General features: G+C 49.4%; 1 protein-coding gene across 13 annotated transcripts in view; it reads left to right on the top strand.

Annotated features, from left to right (window-relative positions):
* The window catches only part of LOC140408764 (prominin-1-A-like), a 362,788-nt gene that overhangs the window by 59,666 nt on the left and 288,018 nt on the right, over positions 1 to 15,104 (top strand). The window contains exon 1 of one of the 13 annotated variants that reach the window (XM_072496420.1): positions 10,625 to 10,818. The exons of 11 other annotated variants lie outside the window; for them this stretch is intronic. In XM_072496420.1, coding sequence (XP_072352521.1) covers positions 10,803 to 10,818 — 16 coding nt within the window. In that variant the 5' untranslated portion in view covers positions 10,625 to 10,802. Of the gene's footprint in view, positions 1 to 10,624; positions 10,819 to 15,104 lie in introns of those variants that run through there. One more of the 13 variants, XM_072496422.1, reaches the window with a different exon arrangement.

Genomic DNA, 15,104 nt, shown 5'->3' with positions numbered 1-15,104 from the left:
CTGCCCCTGGCACATCCGATGGGCAGCAGGCAGAATAGGGTGGCACCACACCACCTGTGACACCCGGAAAACTCTCTCCAAAGGACAGCCGCCAAAGGGTACCCAGGGCACAGGGCAGGATGTGCAACAGGCCGCCTCCGCATCTGATGCACCACCTGGGGACCCACTTAGATGGAGCATTAGGGCACATAATATTAGAAAGATGGACACCAGTTAAGGTGGCATGGGTGCAGTACATAGGATAGCGTTAGGCTCTAGGGCAAATACATTGTACATAGCACTGTCACAAATAAACACCTGTTCACCGACGTTCCGAACTGCCTCTGTCCGAAGGGTGTGAAGGATGGGCTGGGCTGGGTGTAGAGGTTGTGCCGGGTGAGGCGGGGGAGTCAGGGGTGGAGTGCAGGAAGGGGGGCAGGGGAGCGGATGGGTGGCCACGCGGGGGTGGAATGGGATGGCTGAACTGCCGGTGGCCAGACCGCCTAGTTGACGAACCTACAGGCAATTAGGTTGTTCCGTGCGTGGCAGCCCTGTTGCACGCATCATGCTGCCTCCTGTGCCTGCCCAAGCCCATGCCCTTTTATCTTGGCACTCCTGCATCATCCTCATCTGACGAGGCCTGGCATTCAACCTCCTCCTCCAGCATGTCGCACCTCTATACTGCACGATGTTGTGGAGGACTCAGCAGGCTGCCACGATGTGGGAGACCCTCCTATGGCTATCTTGGAGGGCCCCACTAGAGCGGTCCAGGCACCTGATCCGTACTTTCAGGACACCAATGCAGCATTCGATGACTCCCTTGGTTGCTGCACAGGCCTCGTTATAGTGGTTCTCCGCATCGCCTGGGGCCTCTGTGGACAGGCCTCATCAGCCATGACCGCAGCGGATAACCCCTGTCGCCCAAGAGCCAACCTCTCACACGAGGGAGCGCCTCGAAGGTGTCGGGTCCTGTCCAGTGTGCCAGGACAAATGCATCATGCACGCTGCCTGGATATCGGGCGGAGATCCACCTAACCTGCACATCTTTGGACTGTGGGAGGAAACTGGAGCACCCGGAGGAAACCCACGCAGACACAGAGAAAGTGCAAACTGCACACAATCACCCGAGGCCGGAATTGAACCCAGGTCCCTGGCATTGTGCTAACCACTGTGCCACCGTGTCTTCTCCAATTGCAAAGAAGGGATCAGCTGTACACGTTGCCCATTGTCAGTCTGTGCATGCAGACTGTGTTCAGAGCCCAGAGATGATTAATTTGAGAGCAAAACAACAGCAGTTCCTTCATTCATGATGTGGAGATGCTGGCGTTGGACTGGAGTGAGCACAGTAAGAAGCCTTACAACACCAGGTTAAAGTCCAACAGCTTTGTTTCAAATCACTAGCTTTTGGAACACTGCTCCTTCCTCAGGTGAATGAAGAAACATATCCAGGGACAAGTCAAAAATGCAAGACGATACTTTGAATGTGAGTCTTTGCAGGTAATTAAGTCTTTACTGGTCCAGGTGGAGTAGGTTGAAGAGGTGTGAATTGTCTCAGCCAGGACAGTTGGTAGGATTTCGCAAGCCCAGGCCAGATGGTGGGGGGTGAATGTAATGCGACATGAATCCAAGGTCCTGGTTGAGGCCGTACTCATGTGTGCAGAACTTGGCTATAAGTTTCTGCTCGGCGATTCTGCCTTGTCGCGCGTCCTGAACGCCGCCTTGGAGAATGCTTACACGAAGATCAGAGGCTGAATGCCCTTGACTGCTGAAGTGCTCTCCGACTGGAAGGGAACATACCTCCTGGCGATTGTTGCGCGATGTCCGTTCATCCGTTGTCGCAGCGTCTGCATGGTCTCGCCAATGAACCATGCTTCGGGACATCCTTTCCTGCCGTGTATGAGGTTGAAAACATTGGCTGAGTCGCACGAGTATGTACCACGTACCTGGTGGGTGGTGTTCTCGCGTGTAATGGTGGTATCCATGTCGATGATCTGGCACGTCTTACAGAGATTGCCATGACAGGGTTGTGTGGTGTCGTGGTCGCTGTTCTGAAGGCTGGGTAGTTTTATCAATCCTACCAACTGTTCTGGCTTGAGACAATTCACACCTCTTTAACTTGCTCCTTCTGGACCTGTAAAGACTTAATTACCTGTAAAGACTCTCATTCAAAGTATCGTCTTGCATTTTTGACTTCAAACCTATCTCTCTTCATTCACCTGAGGAAGGAGCAGTGCTCCGAAAGCTAGTGATTCAAAACAAACCTTTTGAACTTTAACCTGGTGTTTTAAGACTTCTTACTGTACTTCATTCATGATGACTGTGGAGTCATTATTCTGCTGTGCAACATGCACCATTGTTTCAAAGCAACTGGAGGGAACAATATTCCAGTTTAACGTTGCATACGTAAAAGTATTAGTGCAATGTACTGCTAAACTGTGAACCAAACAATGTAAACACAACATGATAAACACACCGTGATAGACTGAATACAACATAAATAAACAAGAGTAGTAAATATGTTGATACTACTTTTTCTCTGTTGGATTATTGTATTTTTTGTTGTATTTTTAAAGAATCGGCTTGCAGACCACCAAGGCACAAACAAACAAGAGCTTTATTAGGTTGCTATTGACACACAGGCAGCTAGCCCACCCAAACTGCTGATGACATCATCATGTCATGTGATCGAACTCTTAAAGTGACCCTGTTCCAACTAAGAACAAACATGAATACACAACATTTTCCTCCCCTTTTACATCAGAGGTTCCTGCAGTGAAAGACATTATAATTTTAACAATAAGTTAGATGTTTCGGAGGACGCTGATTCCTGTGTGGTTTCCGGCAAACATCAGCCATCTGCTTTTTTCATTTGGTCCGGCATTTCAAAATGTGCCTCAATTTCTTGTTCCTCTGCAAGTAATTTACAAAGGGAGCACGTAAATGCACTCTGATCATCCTTATCGAATTATACTTTTGACCTTCATTTTTGTCAAAGCATTCATGTGTATCTTCCGTAAACTCTTCATCCTTTGTTTCTCAATTCTGGACCACATTTTTTACAGTATGCTGAGCCTTTGTCATCTTGGTTCCAGCACTGCTACCTGAGCCTTGTCAACAGCTGCTTTTACAATTTTCAGCAGCTGCTATTTTCTGTTCCTTTAGGCATTTGGTTGGGCCTGGTTCAACTCTGACATGTGATTTCCCCTCGGCCCAATTTAGCTTGATTCTCTCCAGCCAGGTTCTCCCCATTAGGATTGAAAAGTTACCTTTTAACGAGGTGCAGGGACAAGTCTGCGATTTCTCTGTTTAGTTGCATATTGACATCGATACGTCCCCTCAACATCACTACTTCTTTGGTTATGTTTTGAATACTATCTTTGATGGTTTCAAGGCAATATGTCATAGTTTTTCTTGATTAACAGTTTCTGGGACCAACAAAATGGCTGGAGCAGTGTCCACCTCCATTTTTACCGGTTGTCCATCCAATAGTGGTTTGTTGCACCCGCAGTGGCCAATGCATTCAACGACAGGCAATCTGTCATCTGACTGAGACTCTGGTCCTTTTTCACATCCTTTTTGTAGCCTGCGAATACTTTTACCTCTGTTCAGTTTTACATTTGACGTATTTGGTTCTTGCTTTTTATAACTCATTGTGTCTTTCTCCAACACGCATGTTAGAAATGTCCCTTTTTGTCACAATTCTTTCACTTTGCATCTTTATTCCAGCAATCGAATGCTGTGTGCCCAGTTTTTGCACATCGATGACAATTTCAAACCTATGTTGGTGTTTGGGTCTCAGCCAACATTTTAGTGCTTGAGCTCAATTGTTGTGTTTCCTTAGCTGCTAATTCCACAGAGATCGGGACTTCTAAATCCTTCTTTTGGTATGAACAGCCTTTTCTGGAAAGCTTCACTTCTTAACCCAAACACTAGTCTGTCTCTAATGGTGTCATTCAAGACATCTCCAAATTCACAGTATTCAGCTAATTTCTTCAAACTAGCGGTGAATTGTGTGATTGATTCATTACCTTGTTGGTTTATCAAACCTGAACCTCTTGCCAATGATCAAAGGCTTAGGTGAGAAGCAGCCGTAATATCTCCACCATCTCATCATATGTTTTGTGCCTGCACAGATTTCGCAGGAGGTTGAAGGTTTTTCCATCCTACCGTGCTCAGGAAGGTCAGGGCTACTATGTCTGCCAGAATTTTGTTTGCCTGGACAAAATATTTGAATCTTTTAGTGTATGAGCTCTGCACTTTCATCATATGGTCCCATGATGCCAAAAGCTCCTGCCATTTTCCTATGCGAAGGCATGCGTAAGCACAAATGGACAATGGCATTTTTTTTAGCACTACCTTGCCTCTTTTTTACAAAAGGTAATCCTAAGCTCAGCCTGTTCCTTTCAGAGTTTTGCAAGTAGTGTTGCAAAACTCCCCTTGCCCTCAAATAATTGTTACTTTACTTGCTACTTACAGTAGAAGGAGCATTTGAGCACTGTTCCAGAATGTTCCGAGCAGAGCATGTGGTAGCTTTTTTTTGATTCTGTTTCTTCTGAAATCTATTTAAACTTCGGTTTCTTCGATGGTTTCTGCTTTTATTCGACACCCCTCTGTTGACAGCTTTTGGTGTGGTGATGTTTTTATCGTCTTAAACCTTTTTGGATGGCTGCAGCGTGGACCAATGATTTCTTTCTTACTCACCGGATTTCTGTAGCTCTTTCCCGAGTTGTTTGCAGTGTGGATTCAATCACCTCATCGCCAGTTTTCTTTGTGGTCTGCAAGCTTCTTTTTTAAAACATCACAAAGGTACAAAACAAACAAAAGTTTTATTGGGAAGGTGTTATCACACAGGCTTCTAGTGGCGACTGACTGCTAGCCCACCCAAACTGCCAATGATGTCATCAGTACGTGACGTGATCAAACTCTTAAAGTGACCCTGTTCCAACTAGGAACAAACATGAATACACAGCAGACATGGATTTCAATTTTGATGCAGGCATTTAAACAAGCAGATAAGCGATGAGACTTTGTTTATAAAAGGCATACAGGAATCCTGGGCGGGATTCTCTCAGCCCACGCGGTCCAGCGTGGAGAAGGGAACTACCGTGCATCCGCGCTGGTCGCAGACCCGTGGCGCACATTTGACGCCAGTATAGGCAGCTGGAGCGGCATAGGTTGCTCCAGTGCCATGCTGGCACCCTGTACGGCAGAGGGTCACTACACACAGTGGTCCGATGACGCCGTCGTTAAACTCTCCAGTTTTTATGACTGCGTCAACACTCTGCCTTCAGATGGGAGAATCCTGCCCCATGCTTTAATTCTGAGGCAGAAAGCTCAAAAGCAAGGAAGGTATGCTAAATCCATATGAAATGTTGGGTTTTGCCTCAAATATGACCTATTCGTCTTAAAGCTTAGGCATTTACTAATTAAAAGCTTCTGAAAAACATAGAATGGTGGTACAGTGGTTAGCACCGTTGCCCCACACTGCCAGGGACCCAGGTTCAATTTCGGCCTTGGGTCACTGTGTGGAGGTGGCACTTTCTCCCCGTACTTAGGTTTCCTCCTGGGGTTCTCCCACAGTCCATAGAAGTTCCGGTTCGGTGGATTGGCCATGCTAAATTGTCCCTTAGTGTCCAGGGATGTGCAGGGTAGGTGGGTATATGGGGTTGAGGGCATAGGGTGGGGGAGTGGACTAGATGGAGTGTTTTTTCAGACACGATAGGCCAAATGGCCACCTCCTGCACTGTAGGAATTCTGTTCTAGTCTATATGGGGCGCGATTCTCCGGAAAAATTTCTAAGTGTGGTAGCGAGTGGGAATTGCCACGAGCTTCCTGGTGCTCAGCCCAGCAAGGCCTACCATACTATTCAACATTAATTGGTACACTTAATATGGCCTCATGGGCTTCTTGCAAAAAAGTAAGGCTCACCAGCTTATTCGCCGGGACCGCGTCACCAGCCCCCCGCTACCAGGTTCGAGCAGCACTTAATCTGCACTTGCTCAGCCAACCCCAGCCAGCTCACAACAATGGTGCCGAGGAGACTGGCCCCAAGATTCGGAGATGCTGACCTGGGAAGGCTCCTAGATGCAGTGGAGGCCAAGAGGGATGTCCTGTTCCCCCGAGGGTGAGCCATAGGGCAGTCCGTGTTGCCTGGGATGAGGTGTCCAGCTTTGAGCTCGGGGCATGTGACCAGGAGGACTGGACTCCAGTGCCGAAAGAAAGGTCACCGACCTACACCGTGGAGCACGGGTGAGTACACACCAACGCCTCCCACCACCTGAACCTCCTGCCACTCCCCTCCCGCCCAACCCTCCCTTCACTCTCCTTCCCACCACTGTGAACCAAGCGTGTGGCTAACGATGCCCCCTCTGTGTCTCCCCAGGAAAAGCTCTCCCATAATAGTCGGGAGATGGCCCAGACTGGCTGAGGGCTGCCAGACTGAAGAATCCTGACCTCTTTCAAGGCGCGGGCCCTGGAGGTGACTGGGGTGGCCAAGGATGGATCAGTCACCCACGTAGTGGCTGGCGGACACTGCAGAGGTGAGGAGCCACCAGGCTCCGTCCGGGGGATCTGTCAAACGTTGAGATATTATTGCCTTACTGACTGACCCATCCCTCCCACTGACCACATGTCCATTTTCCCGCAGGTCCTCCAGCGCCTACACATCCGGGCAGCATCCTCTCCAGCCTCCCACGAGACAACCTCTGAGGAGAGCTCCAATGATGTAACCATCATAGTCGCGGCACAGCTGTCAACCCCACCCTCCACCAGCGCAGATACGCACACCTCGGTGGGACATGGTAGTGGACAGGCTTTGGGGCACAATCTGGTGAGCACCACACTTCTGCTGGTGGAGGCAGTAACCCCCAGGTGAGACAGCAGTCGGAGGTCTGCTGGATCCCAGGACCCAGCTGGGTCCCAGCCTGGTGCTGAGCCTGCGGAACAGTTACCCGGAGCAGTTGGAGACGATAGGGAGCAGCCAGGACATTCATAGGGGGACATCAGCATCACTCCAGCAGGTCCGTAGCAGCTTGAAAGAGTCTAGGGGCGCTGGAGCTGTCGCTGGCAATGCGGGGCACCTAGGACAACACTGCTAGACCGCAGTGGAAAGCCTGGTGCATGACGTTAGCACCATTAGTGAAGGTGTCCAAGGTGCCGCGCAGTCGGTGATACCATGTTCAGGGTCTCAGCAGAATGTCTGCCTCGCTGGGGGTTATCACCCAGTACCAGGCTGACCTTGAGGTTCTGCTGGACATGTCCCTCCCTCAGATGGGAATGGCCGAGGCTCCGCGGACCTTGTCCCAGTCGCAGGTGGGCATTACCGGTGGGCTGCAGAGCATATCCCAGTCACTGAGGAACATCGCCGAGAGCGTCCACACGATGGTGCAGACCATGGGAAACTGCCAAAATAATGCAGGGGCAGCCGGAGCTCGAACAAGCTGCCTCTCCATCCCAAGGTGAACCCCAGGACTCTATGGGCATTGAGCAGATGGCGCTGAGTGCCAACACGGATGGATCTCATGGAGTGGCGATGGTGGCCACCAGCTCCCCCGGGTTCTACCCCTCTGATGAAACCGCATCTCAAAGTCAGCACACAGGACAGGGGGGCACGGCTGTGCATAGAATCCTAGATTTTACAGTGCAGAATGAGGCCATTCGGCCCATCGCGTCTGCATCGGCTCTTGGAAAGAGCACCATACCCAAGCCCACACCTCCACCCTATCCCCATAACCCAGTAACCCCATCCAACCCTAAGGGAAATTTTGGACACTGAGGGCAATTTAGCATGGCCAGTCCACCTAACGTGCACTGTGGAGTCTTTGGACTGTGGAAGGAGCACCCGGAGGAAACCCACACACACACCGGGAGAACGTGCAACTCTGCAAAGACAGTGACCCAAGCCTGGAATCGAACCTGGGACCCTGGAGCTGTGAAGCAATTGTGCTAACCACTATGCTACCATACGGCATGTGACGCCGATAAGTGAGCCAGGGCCCTCTGGCCTCAGAGCCCTCAAAGAACGCCAGAAGCATCGAAGGCCACGGGACAAAGTAAGCAACCGGCTGCCCCCACCTCAGATATCCATCCTGGGGACATACCTAGGCGTAGCAGTAGAGCTAGTACGGCTAAGCATGTTGAGGATCGCTGGGAGCATCGGGGAAGGGGGTGGGAGGATTATGTAGGAGGTGGGGTATGGGTGTTGGGGGCATGGGGGCGTGGTGGCACCATCAGGAGAGTGGGGACTTATCAAACACATTAAACACCTTTGTGCACAACTAGTATGATGCCTGTCACTTTCTTCCGCAATGCGGGCTGATCTCCGAACCCTTGGCCCATCTCTCCAGGCATCTCCCCTTCCTCATGGCATCCACCCACCCTCTGGCCATGGACATGCCCCCGGAGCTATGTCCCATCCCCGGGTGTTCGGATGTTGGTTGTTGCGTGTGTGGTGTTGCCTCCCATTAGGCACAGTGTCCAGGCATCAAGGTGTGATTGGGATGCTAGGCAATGACTCCCGCATGCTTCATGCTTCATGGCCCGCCTACCCTTGGGAATCCACTTGGGATGTGTGAAATGCCCACAACCACGATTGCCAATTCCGATTAGCAATAGCATTCAGCCACACAGCCAGAGGCCTTGGCAGTTAGCAGGACTATGGGTGGTCATTGGGGCAAACGGGTAGGGACAAGGGTTGACCGGAATGGGTAAACACGATCCATGGGTTGGCATGGTGATGCTGCGAGCGGTTGCCCCCTCCGGTTGCCCGCCCTAGCACCTCCCCCCACCCTCCCATGGCGGCCCACCCCTGCAGAGGGTCCCCCACCAGCACCGAGCACTGGCATGGCAATCCCAACGCCCCCGGGCTCTTTGCCTGTGAGCAAAGATGGCTACTCACCTCCTCGGCTCCCCACTGAAGCAGAACCGCCAGGTTCATGTTTTTCAAAAGGATAACTAATCAGCGCCAGCTGAGGAGGCCGCTGAATGACGGGAGGCCATTGGATATGGGGTGGCTCTCGTTAATTGTATGGAAATTGGACCTAAGTGGTGATAATTGGTTTTTCGCCACACTACTGTGAGATCCCGATTTCGCCTACGGGAGTGGACCGGTTGCATCGCAAACTGGCGTCTGGTGCAGTTCTTGTTTTTGACTTATCCCTCTATTCACCTGCCTTGTTTCGCTTGAGCGAGAGCGTAACTGGGCCGGAGAATCGCGTCCACGCCCTTTTATAAGTTGTGGTGTCCTGACCTCTGTTGTTGTTGGGGCATATTAATTTTTTCTGCAGACATCGTGTGGCTGCAAAATACACCTGCGCCACTTTGAAATTCTGGCAATTGTTAAAAATAGACCTGTTTTGCAATTGTTAAAAATAGACCTGTTTTGCAATTGTGCAGCAATGAGACCAAAATGCAATCATTCTGGAAGTCAAACCTTGTCTTTTGATATCCATAGTTGAATATTAGTAGGAGATCACTGATATCAGTTTTCTATGACTGCAGTCTTAAAGTGGCTTCCATTGTATTTGCATTAACAAGATTAATCCTAACACAATGTGGGAATAGATCGAGTTTGTTCACGTTATTAATGGTACATAATTGTTTTTTTTAGTGATGTGCAATTTTATGTCTCCGGTAGATTTGGGAACTACATGGCGGGATTCTCTGATCATGAGGCTAAGCATTGATGCCTTCGTAAATGCCGTCGCGTTTTGCGATGGCGTCAACAGGCCCCCAGGAGCAGCGATCCTGAGCCCTACAGGGGGCCAGCTCGGCACTGGAGCGACTCACGCAGCTCCAGCTGCCGATACCGGTGTCAAACGGGCGCCGCGGGTCTGCGCATGAGTGCTGCAACCGGCGCGAACCCGCGCATGCGCGCTAGCTTCCTTCTACGCGCCGGCCTCAATGCAACATGGCGGAGAGCTACAGGGGCCGGCGCGGAGTGAAAGAGGCCCCACCAGGAGAAGCCGGCCCGCCGATCGGTAGGCCCCGATCGCAGGCCAGGCCAGGCCACGGTAGAGGCATCCCCCGGGGTCGGATCCCCCCCTCCCACCAGGCCACCCCTCGCAGGATGGACGCCGAGGTCCTGCTAGGTAAGTCCACATGTGAATGGCGCCGGCGGGACTCTGGCCATCTCGGCAGCCACTCGTCCCATCCCGTGTGGAGAATCGCCCGACCGGCGCCGTCCCCGGGGTCAGAGAATCCCACTCCACATATATTGAATGATGGCTATAAGGAGTTTTGTTTTGTCATTGATGTGAAAAGTGAGTCCCTAACTTCAATAATATATCAGAAAAGAAAAACATTTATAAAAAAAAAAGTGTAATTCACCCTTTTAATTTATTTGTTCACAGGATGTGGGCATTGCTGGCTAGGTCAGAATTTATTGCCCATCCTTAATTGCCCGTACAAGGGTGGTGTTGCAGTTCATGTAGTATAGGTACACCCACAGTGCTGTTAGGAAGGGAGTTCCTGGATTTTGACCAGCAACAATGAAGGAACAATGAAAATGTTCCAAGCTGGGATGATGTGTGGCTGGGACGAGATCTTGCAGGTGGTGGCGTTAATACATATCTGTTGTCCTTATCCTTCTAGGTGTTACAGTTGTGGGTTTGGTGCTGTCAAAGGAGTCTTGATGATGGTTGCAATGTTCTTGTAGATGACACCAACACTTGTTGCCTCTGTGCAACAGTGAGCGAATGTTGAAGGCGGTGGATGGGGTGCCAGTCAAGTGAGCTGCTTCAATCTGGATGATATTGAGCTTATTGAATGGTTTTGAAGCTGCACTCATTCAGACAAGTGGAGAATATTCCATTGTACTATTGTAGATGGGAGAAAAACTTGGTAAGTCAGGAGGTGAGTTACTTTCCACAGAATTCCCAGCCTCTGACCTTCTCTTGTAGCCATAGTATTTATATGGCTGGTCCAGTTCAGTTTCTGGTCAGTGATGACCCCCAGGATGTTCGTGGGAGATTCAGTGATGGTAATGCCATTGAATGTCTAGGGGAGATGGTTTGATTATTTCTTCTTCGTGAAGGTCATTTCCTGGTATTTGTATGGTGTGACTGTTACTTGCCACTTATCAGCTTAAGCCTGAACATTGTCCTGGTATTGCTGCTAATGTACAAAGACTTCTTCAGTATCCGAGGTGTCATGAATGGTGCTGAACAGTGGGCAATCACCAACCAACTTTCCCACTTTTGACTTCATGATGGAGGGAAGGTCATTGATGAAACAGCTGAATATGTCTTGGGACTCCAGCAATCACCACCATTTTTCTTTTGTGTTGGTATGGCTCCAATCAGGGGAGAGTCTTACCCATGATTCCTATTGACCCTAGTTTTTCTAGAGCTTCTGGCTATCCCACTGAGTCAAATGCTGTCTTTATGCCAAGGTTAGTCACTCCCGCCGTCCAGCTCATTTGTCCATGTTTGACAAAGACTGTAATGAAGATAAATGTCTCTTGCAGAACGTAAACTGAGTATTTAGTGAGCAGGTTATTTTGAGTAAGTGCTGTTTGAGAGCACTGTTGTCGACTCCTTCTGTCACTTTACTGATGGTTGAGATTAGGCTGATGGGGCAGTAATTGACCGGGTTAGATTTGTCCTGCCTTTTTGAAGATTGGACATACATGGGCAATTTCACACATTGACGGGTAGATGCTAATGTTGGCCGGCCCAGTCAATAGTGGTGCTACTAGGTCACTTTTGGTGATGTAAATTGCAGTCCATCACCCAGAGTGCATTCTGCATCTTTGCCAACCATAGTGCTTCCTTCAAGTGGTGTTAAATGTGGAGGAGTACTGATTCATCAACTGAGGGGACTGGTAATCAGCAGATTTCTTTGCCCACGTTTGGCTCAAATGTTATGAAACTTCATGGGGTCTGGAGTCAATCTTGAGGACTCCCATGGTAACTCCCTTCCAAATGTATACCACTGCATTGCCACACCTGGTGGGTCGGTCCGCTGGTGGGACAGGGCATTACCAGGGAAGTAGAAGTATTTCTGGGCAATGCATGCTTGGCCATTGTCTAATTCTTTTTGACAATTCAGTTTGAAATTTAAAAAAATCTCTTGCATCCCTCATTACTGAGGGATTGGGGAGGATCGGGAAGCTAGGGGAAGTAGTGAGGTCGTGGCAATGTCACTGGAATAGTAATCCAGAGGTTCCGGCTACGCACAGAGTTTGCTGGTCGTGTCTGGGACTTTTTAAGGTGTGTAGCACAATCAATCACTCACGAGACGAGATGAGAAGGAGTCAATCGATGGCTTTATTACGCAAACTTGTTCTCCAGCAGCACAGTTACAGAATGCGGCTGCTGGGAGAACCCGGGCTCTTATACTCCGCCTTACTGGGTGGAGCCAGTAGGCGGCTGATCCAATCGGGACCCGGCGTTTATCCACCAATAGCCTCTCGGCATCACAGGGTACCGTAATACCCCTAATGCATACCACCACAAGGTGTAATTCCATAAGTATGGTTAGGTTGTGCTTGACTAGTTTGTGGGCTAGCTCTCTCAATGTCAAGTCCCCAGATGTTAGCAGGGAGGATTTTGAAGGATAGACATGGCTGGGTTTGCTGATGTTGTTGCTGGTGCCTAGGTAGATACAGTCTGTCCATCCAGTGTATTTGTTTTTGATTTCTGGAGCAGTTTGGTATAACTGATTTGGCTTACTAGACCATTTTCAAGTGCATTTAAGAATCACCCACAGTGCCAAGGACCCGGTTCAATTTTGGCCTTGAGTGACTGTGTGGAGTTTGCATATTCTTGCCCTGTCTGCGTGGGTTTCCTCCGGGTGCTTAGGTTTCATCTTACTGTCCAAAGATGTGCAGGTTAAGTAGATTGGCCAGGCTAAATTGCCCCTTAGTGTCCAGCGGTTAGGTGGGGTTACTGGGTTACGGGGATAGGGTGGGGGCTTGGGCCTAGGTACAGTACTCTTTTGGAGGGTCGGTGCAGACTCAATTGGTCGAATGGTAGTGATTCAATGACTCTATGCTGAGAGTTTGGAGTCACATGTAGACCAAACCAGGTAAGGACGGCAAATTTTCTCCCCAAAGGACACCAGTGAGCTAGATGGGTTTATATGACAGTCGACAATGGTTCATGGTCACCCGGCGCAGTGGGTCTCACCCCCACAAGTCAAAGATGTGCAGGGTAGGGAGATTGGCCATGCTAAATAGCCCCTTAATTGGAAGAAAAAAAATTTCAATGGTTTCGTGGTCACTATTCTCGAGACTAGCTTTCCACTCCAGGTTTTTATTAATTGAATTTAAATTCCACCAAAGGATTAGCCTGAGCCTCTGGATTACTCATCCAGTGACATTATCACTTCCCCCTACCTCCCCATACCTTTTCATAAGGGAGATCTGGGTTGGAGCGTTTAAGTATTTTAACATGCACTGTAAATAACTTTGTCTCCTGATTAACTTCAGAACTAATTGCTTGGTTTATTCTGTCTAAATCTGTGGACCAGAGCAGCTGAAGCAAGAGTAGGAATGAAAAATAGGTGAGACACTGCTGGCTTCTCCATAACTCCACATACAAGGATCTATAAATGGCTCTGATGTATTCTAATTAACAGCATATTTTCCTATTTCTGTTTGAAAAGGATGCAACTTTGTAATTGTGATTTTCTTTCCCCAATGATCATTTGGTAATCTGGTCCATACTTGTGAAATAACTTGTCCATTATTCCTTTAAAATCCCAGTTAATAGAGGAATTGAGATTAGACAATGCCGAGTTCAAACCATATGGAGATGTTTCATTATCAAGAGTACTTTGACACCTGTTCTGCTGTGAGTTCAGTTATCACCAGAAAATCAAGAATTGGTAATTTTTACTGATGGTTGTTAAAGATAGCTTATTTAAGCATTTTCTGTCTTTGTTGCTGTGGAGACCAGGTGTTGGTTTCAGTAAGCTGATAATCCAGGATCCATTTGTTCGCGTGATGTGTACGACAAATCTTCTGCTTTATTGTCTGCCTCTTGCAGCTGAGTCCCTAATTTCCTGAACATTGTGAAGCAGAACTGTGAAGGTGCAAAAATATAATTGGAACAAAATCATTACTTATTTGCAAGTCTCCAAGGACTCAAAATGTACAGATGTGGATGAAAGCCTCTGCTATTTACTTTTGTAAATTCTCAAATAGTTGAACCACTTGGTAACAATAGCAATAACAAGCATTCATAGTGTGTTTAACATAATAAACTGTCCCCTAAGGCATTTCACAAAACCGCCTTTTGCTGGCCCTCTCGTGAGTTCTTTTGTGCCCCTGCTCCCTCAGGCATATCCCCCAACTCTCTCTCTCAGCCCCCCCCCCTCTCTCTCTCAGCCCTCTTCTCTCTCAGTGGTTAGCGGAAGGGTGGGTCATTATCTATGGCGTTAACAATTCACGTGTGACAGGTTTTCTGGTTGGTGGTCCCCACCTCTGTGCCGTATGCCAACCTCAACGTTGATGATCGATTTGTCCTCTGCGATATCTAAATGAAATGAAGTGAAATGAAAATCGCTTATTGTCACAAGTTGGCTTCAAATGAAGTTACTGTGAAAAGCTCCTAGTTGCCACACTCCGGCGCCTGTTCGGAGAGGCTGAAGGGCCCGTGCCTCGGAGGGGGTGAGGACTCTGATGTCCGGCACCCCGTTGCCTATCTGGGCCCTCTCCTGTCTGTTCTGGGCTAACGTCTCCTGCAGGGACAGAGCAGGCATCGCGAGCCGCACACGTTGTTCATCGCGGGGTTTTTGGCAGGTGGAAGATGGGGCATAGGTGGGGTCAGGGAGTATGGGGGTGGATGGGGAGACATGGGATGGTGGTATGGGGTTGATGGGGGGAATAGGGGGTGGCAGCATGGGCGGCATTGCTGGACATGAGTTGGCCGGGGCACGGAACGTGCTGGGTGGGGGTGGTGCCACACGCATTCTCTGGGTGGGGGGGGAAGGGGGATCGGGGTCTGGTGCCAACCTACCCTTGCGGCCTGGTGGAGGTTGTTGATCTTCTTACAGCACTGGGTGATGGTCCACCTGGTCATGCTCCCCATGCTGACAACTGTTACCACTTCCCCCCAGGTGGCACTGGCTGCCCTGTGGCTGATGCTCCAAGACCCTTGGGGGAACCGGGTATCCCATCTGGC

Source organism: Scyliorhinus torazame, chromosome 3 (assembly GCF_047496885.1).
Source record: "Scyliorhinus torazame isolate Kashiwa2021f chromosome 3, sScyTor2.1, whole genome shotgun sequence".
NCBI lineage: Eukaryota > Metazoa > Chordata > Chondrichthyes > Carcharhiniformes > Scyliorhinidae > Scyliorhinus > Scyliorhinus torazame.
Note: the sequence above shows the minus strand (reverse complement) of the source record. Positions and strands in the feature narration are given on the sequence as shown.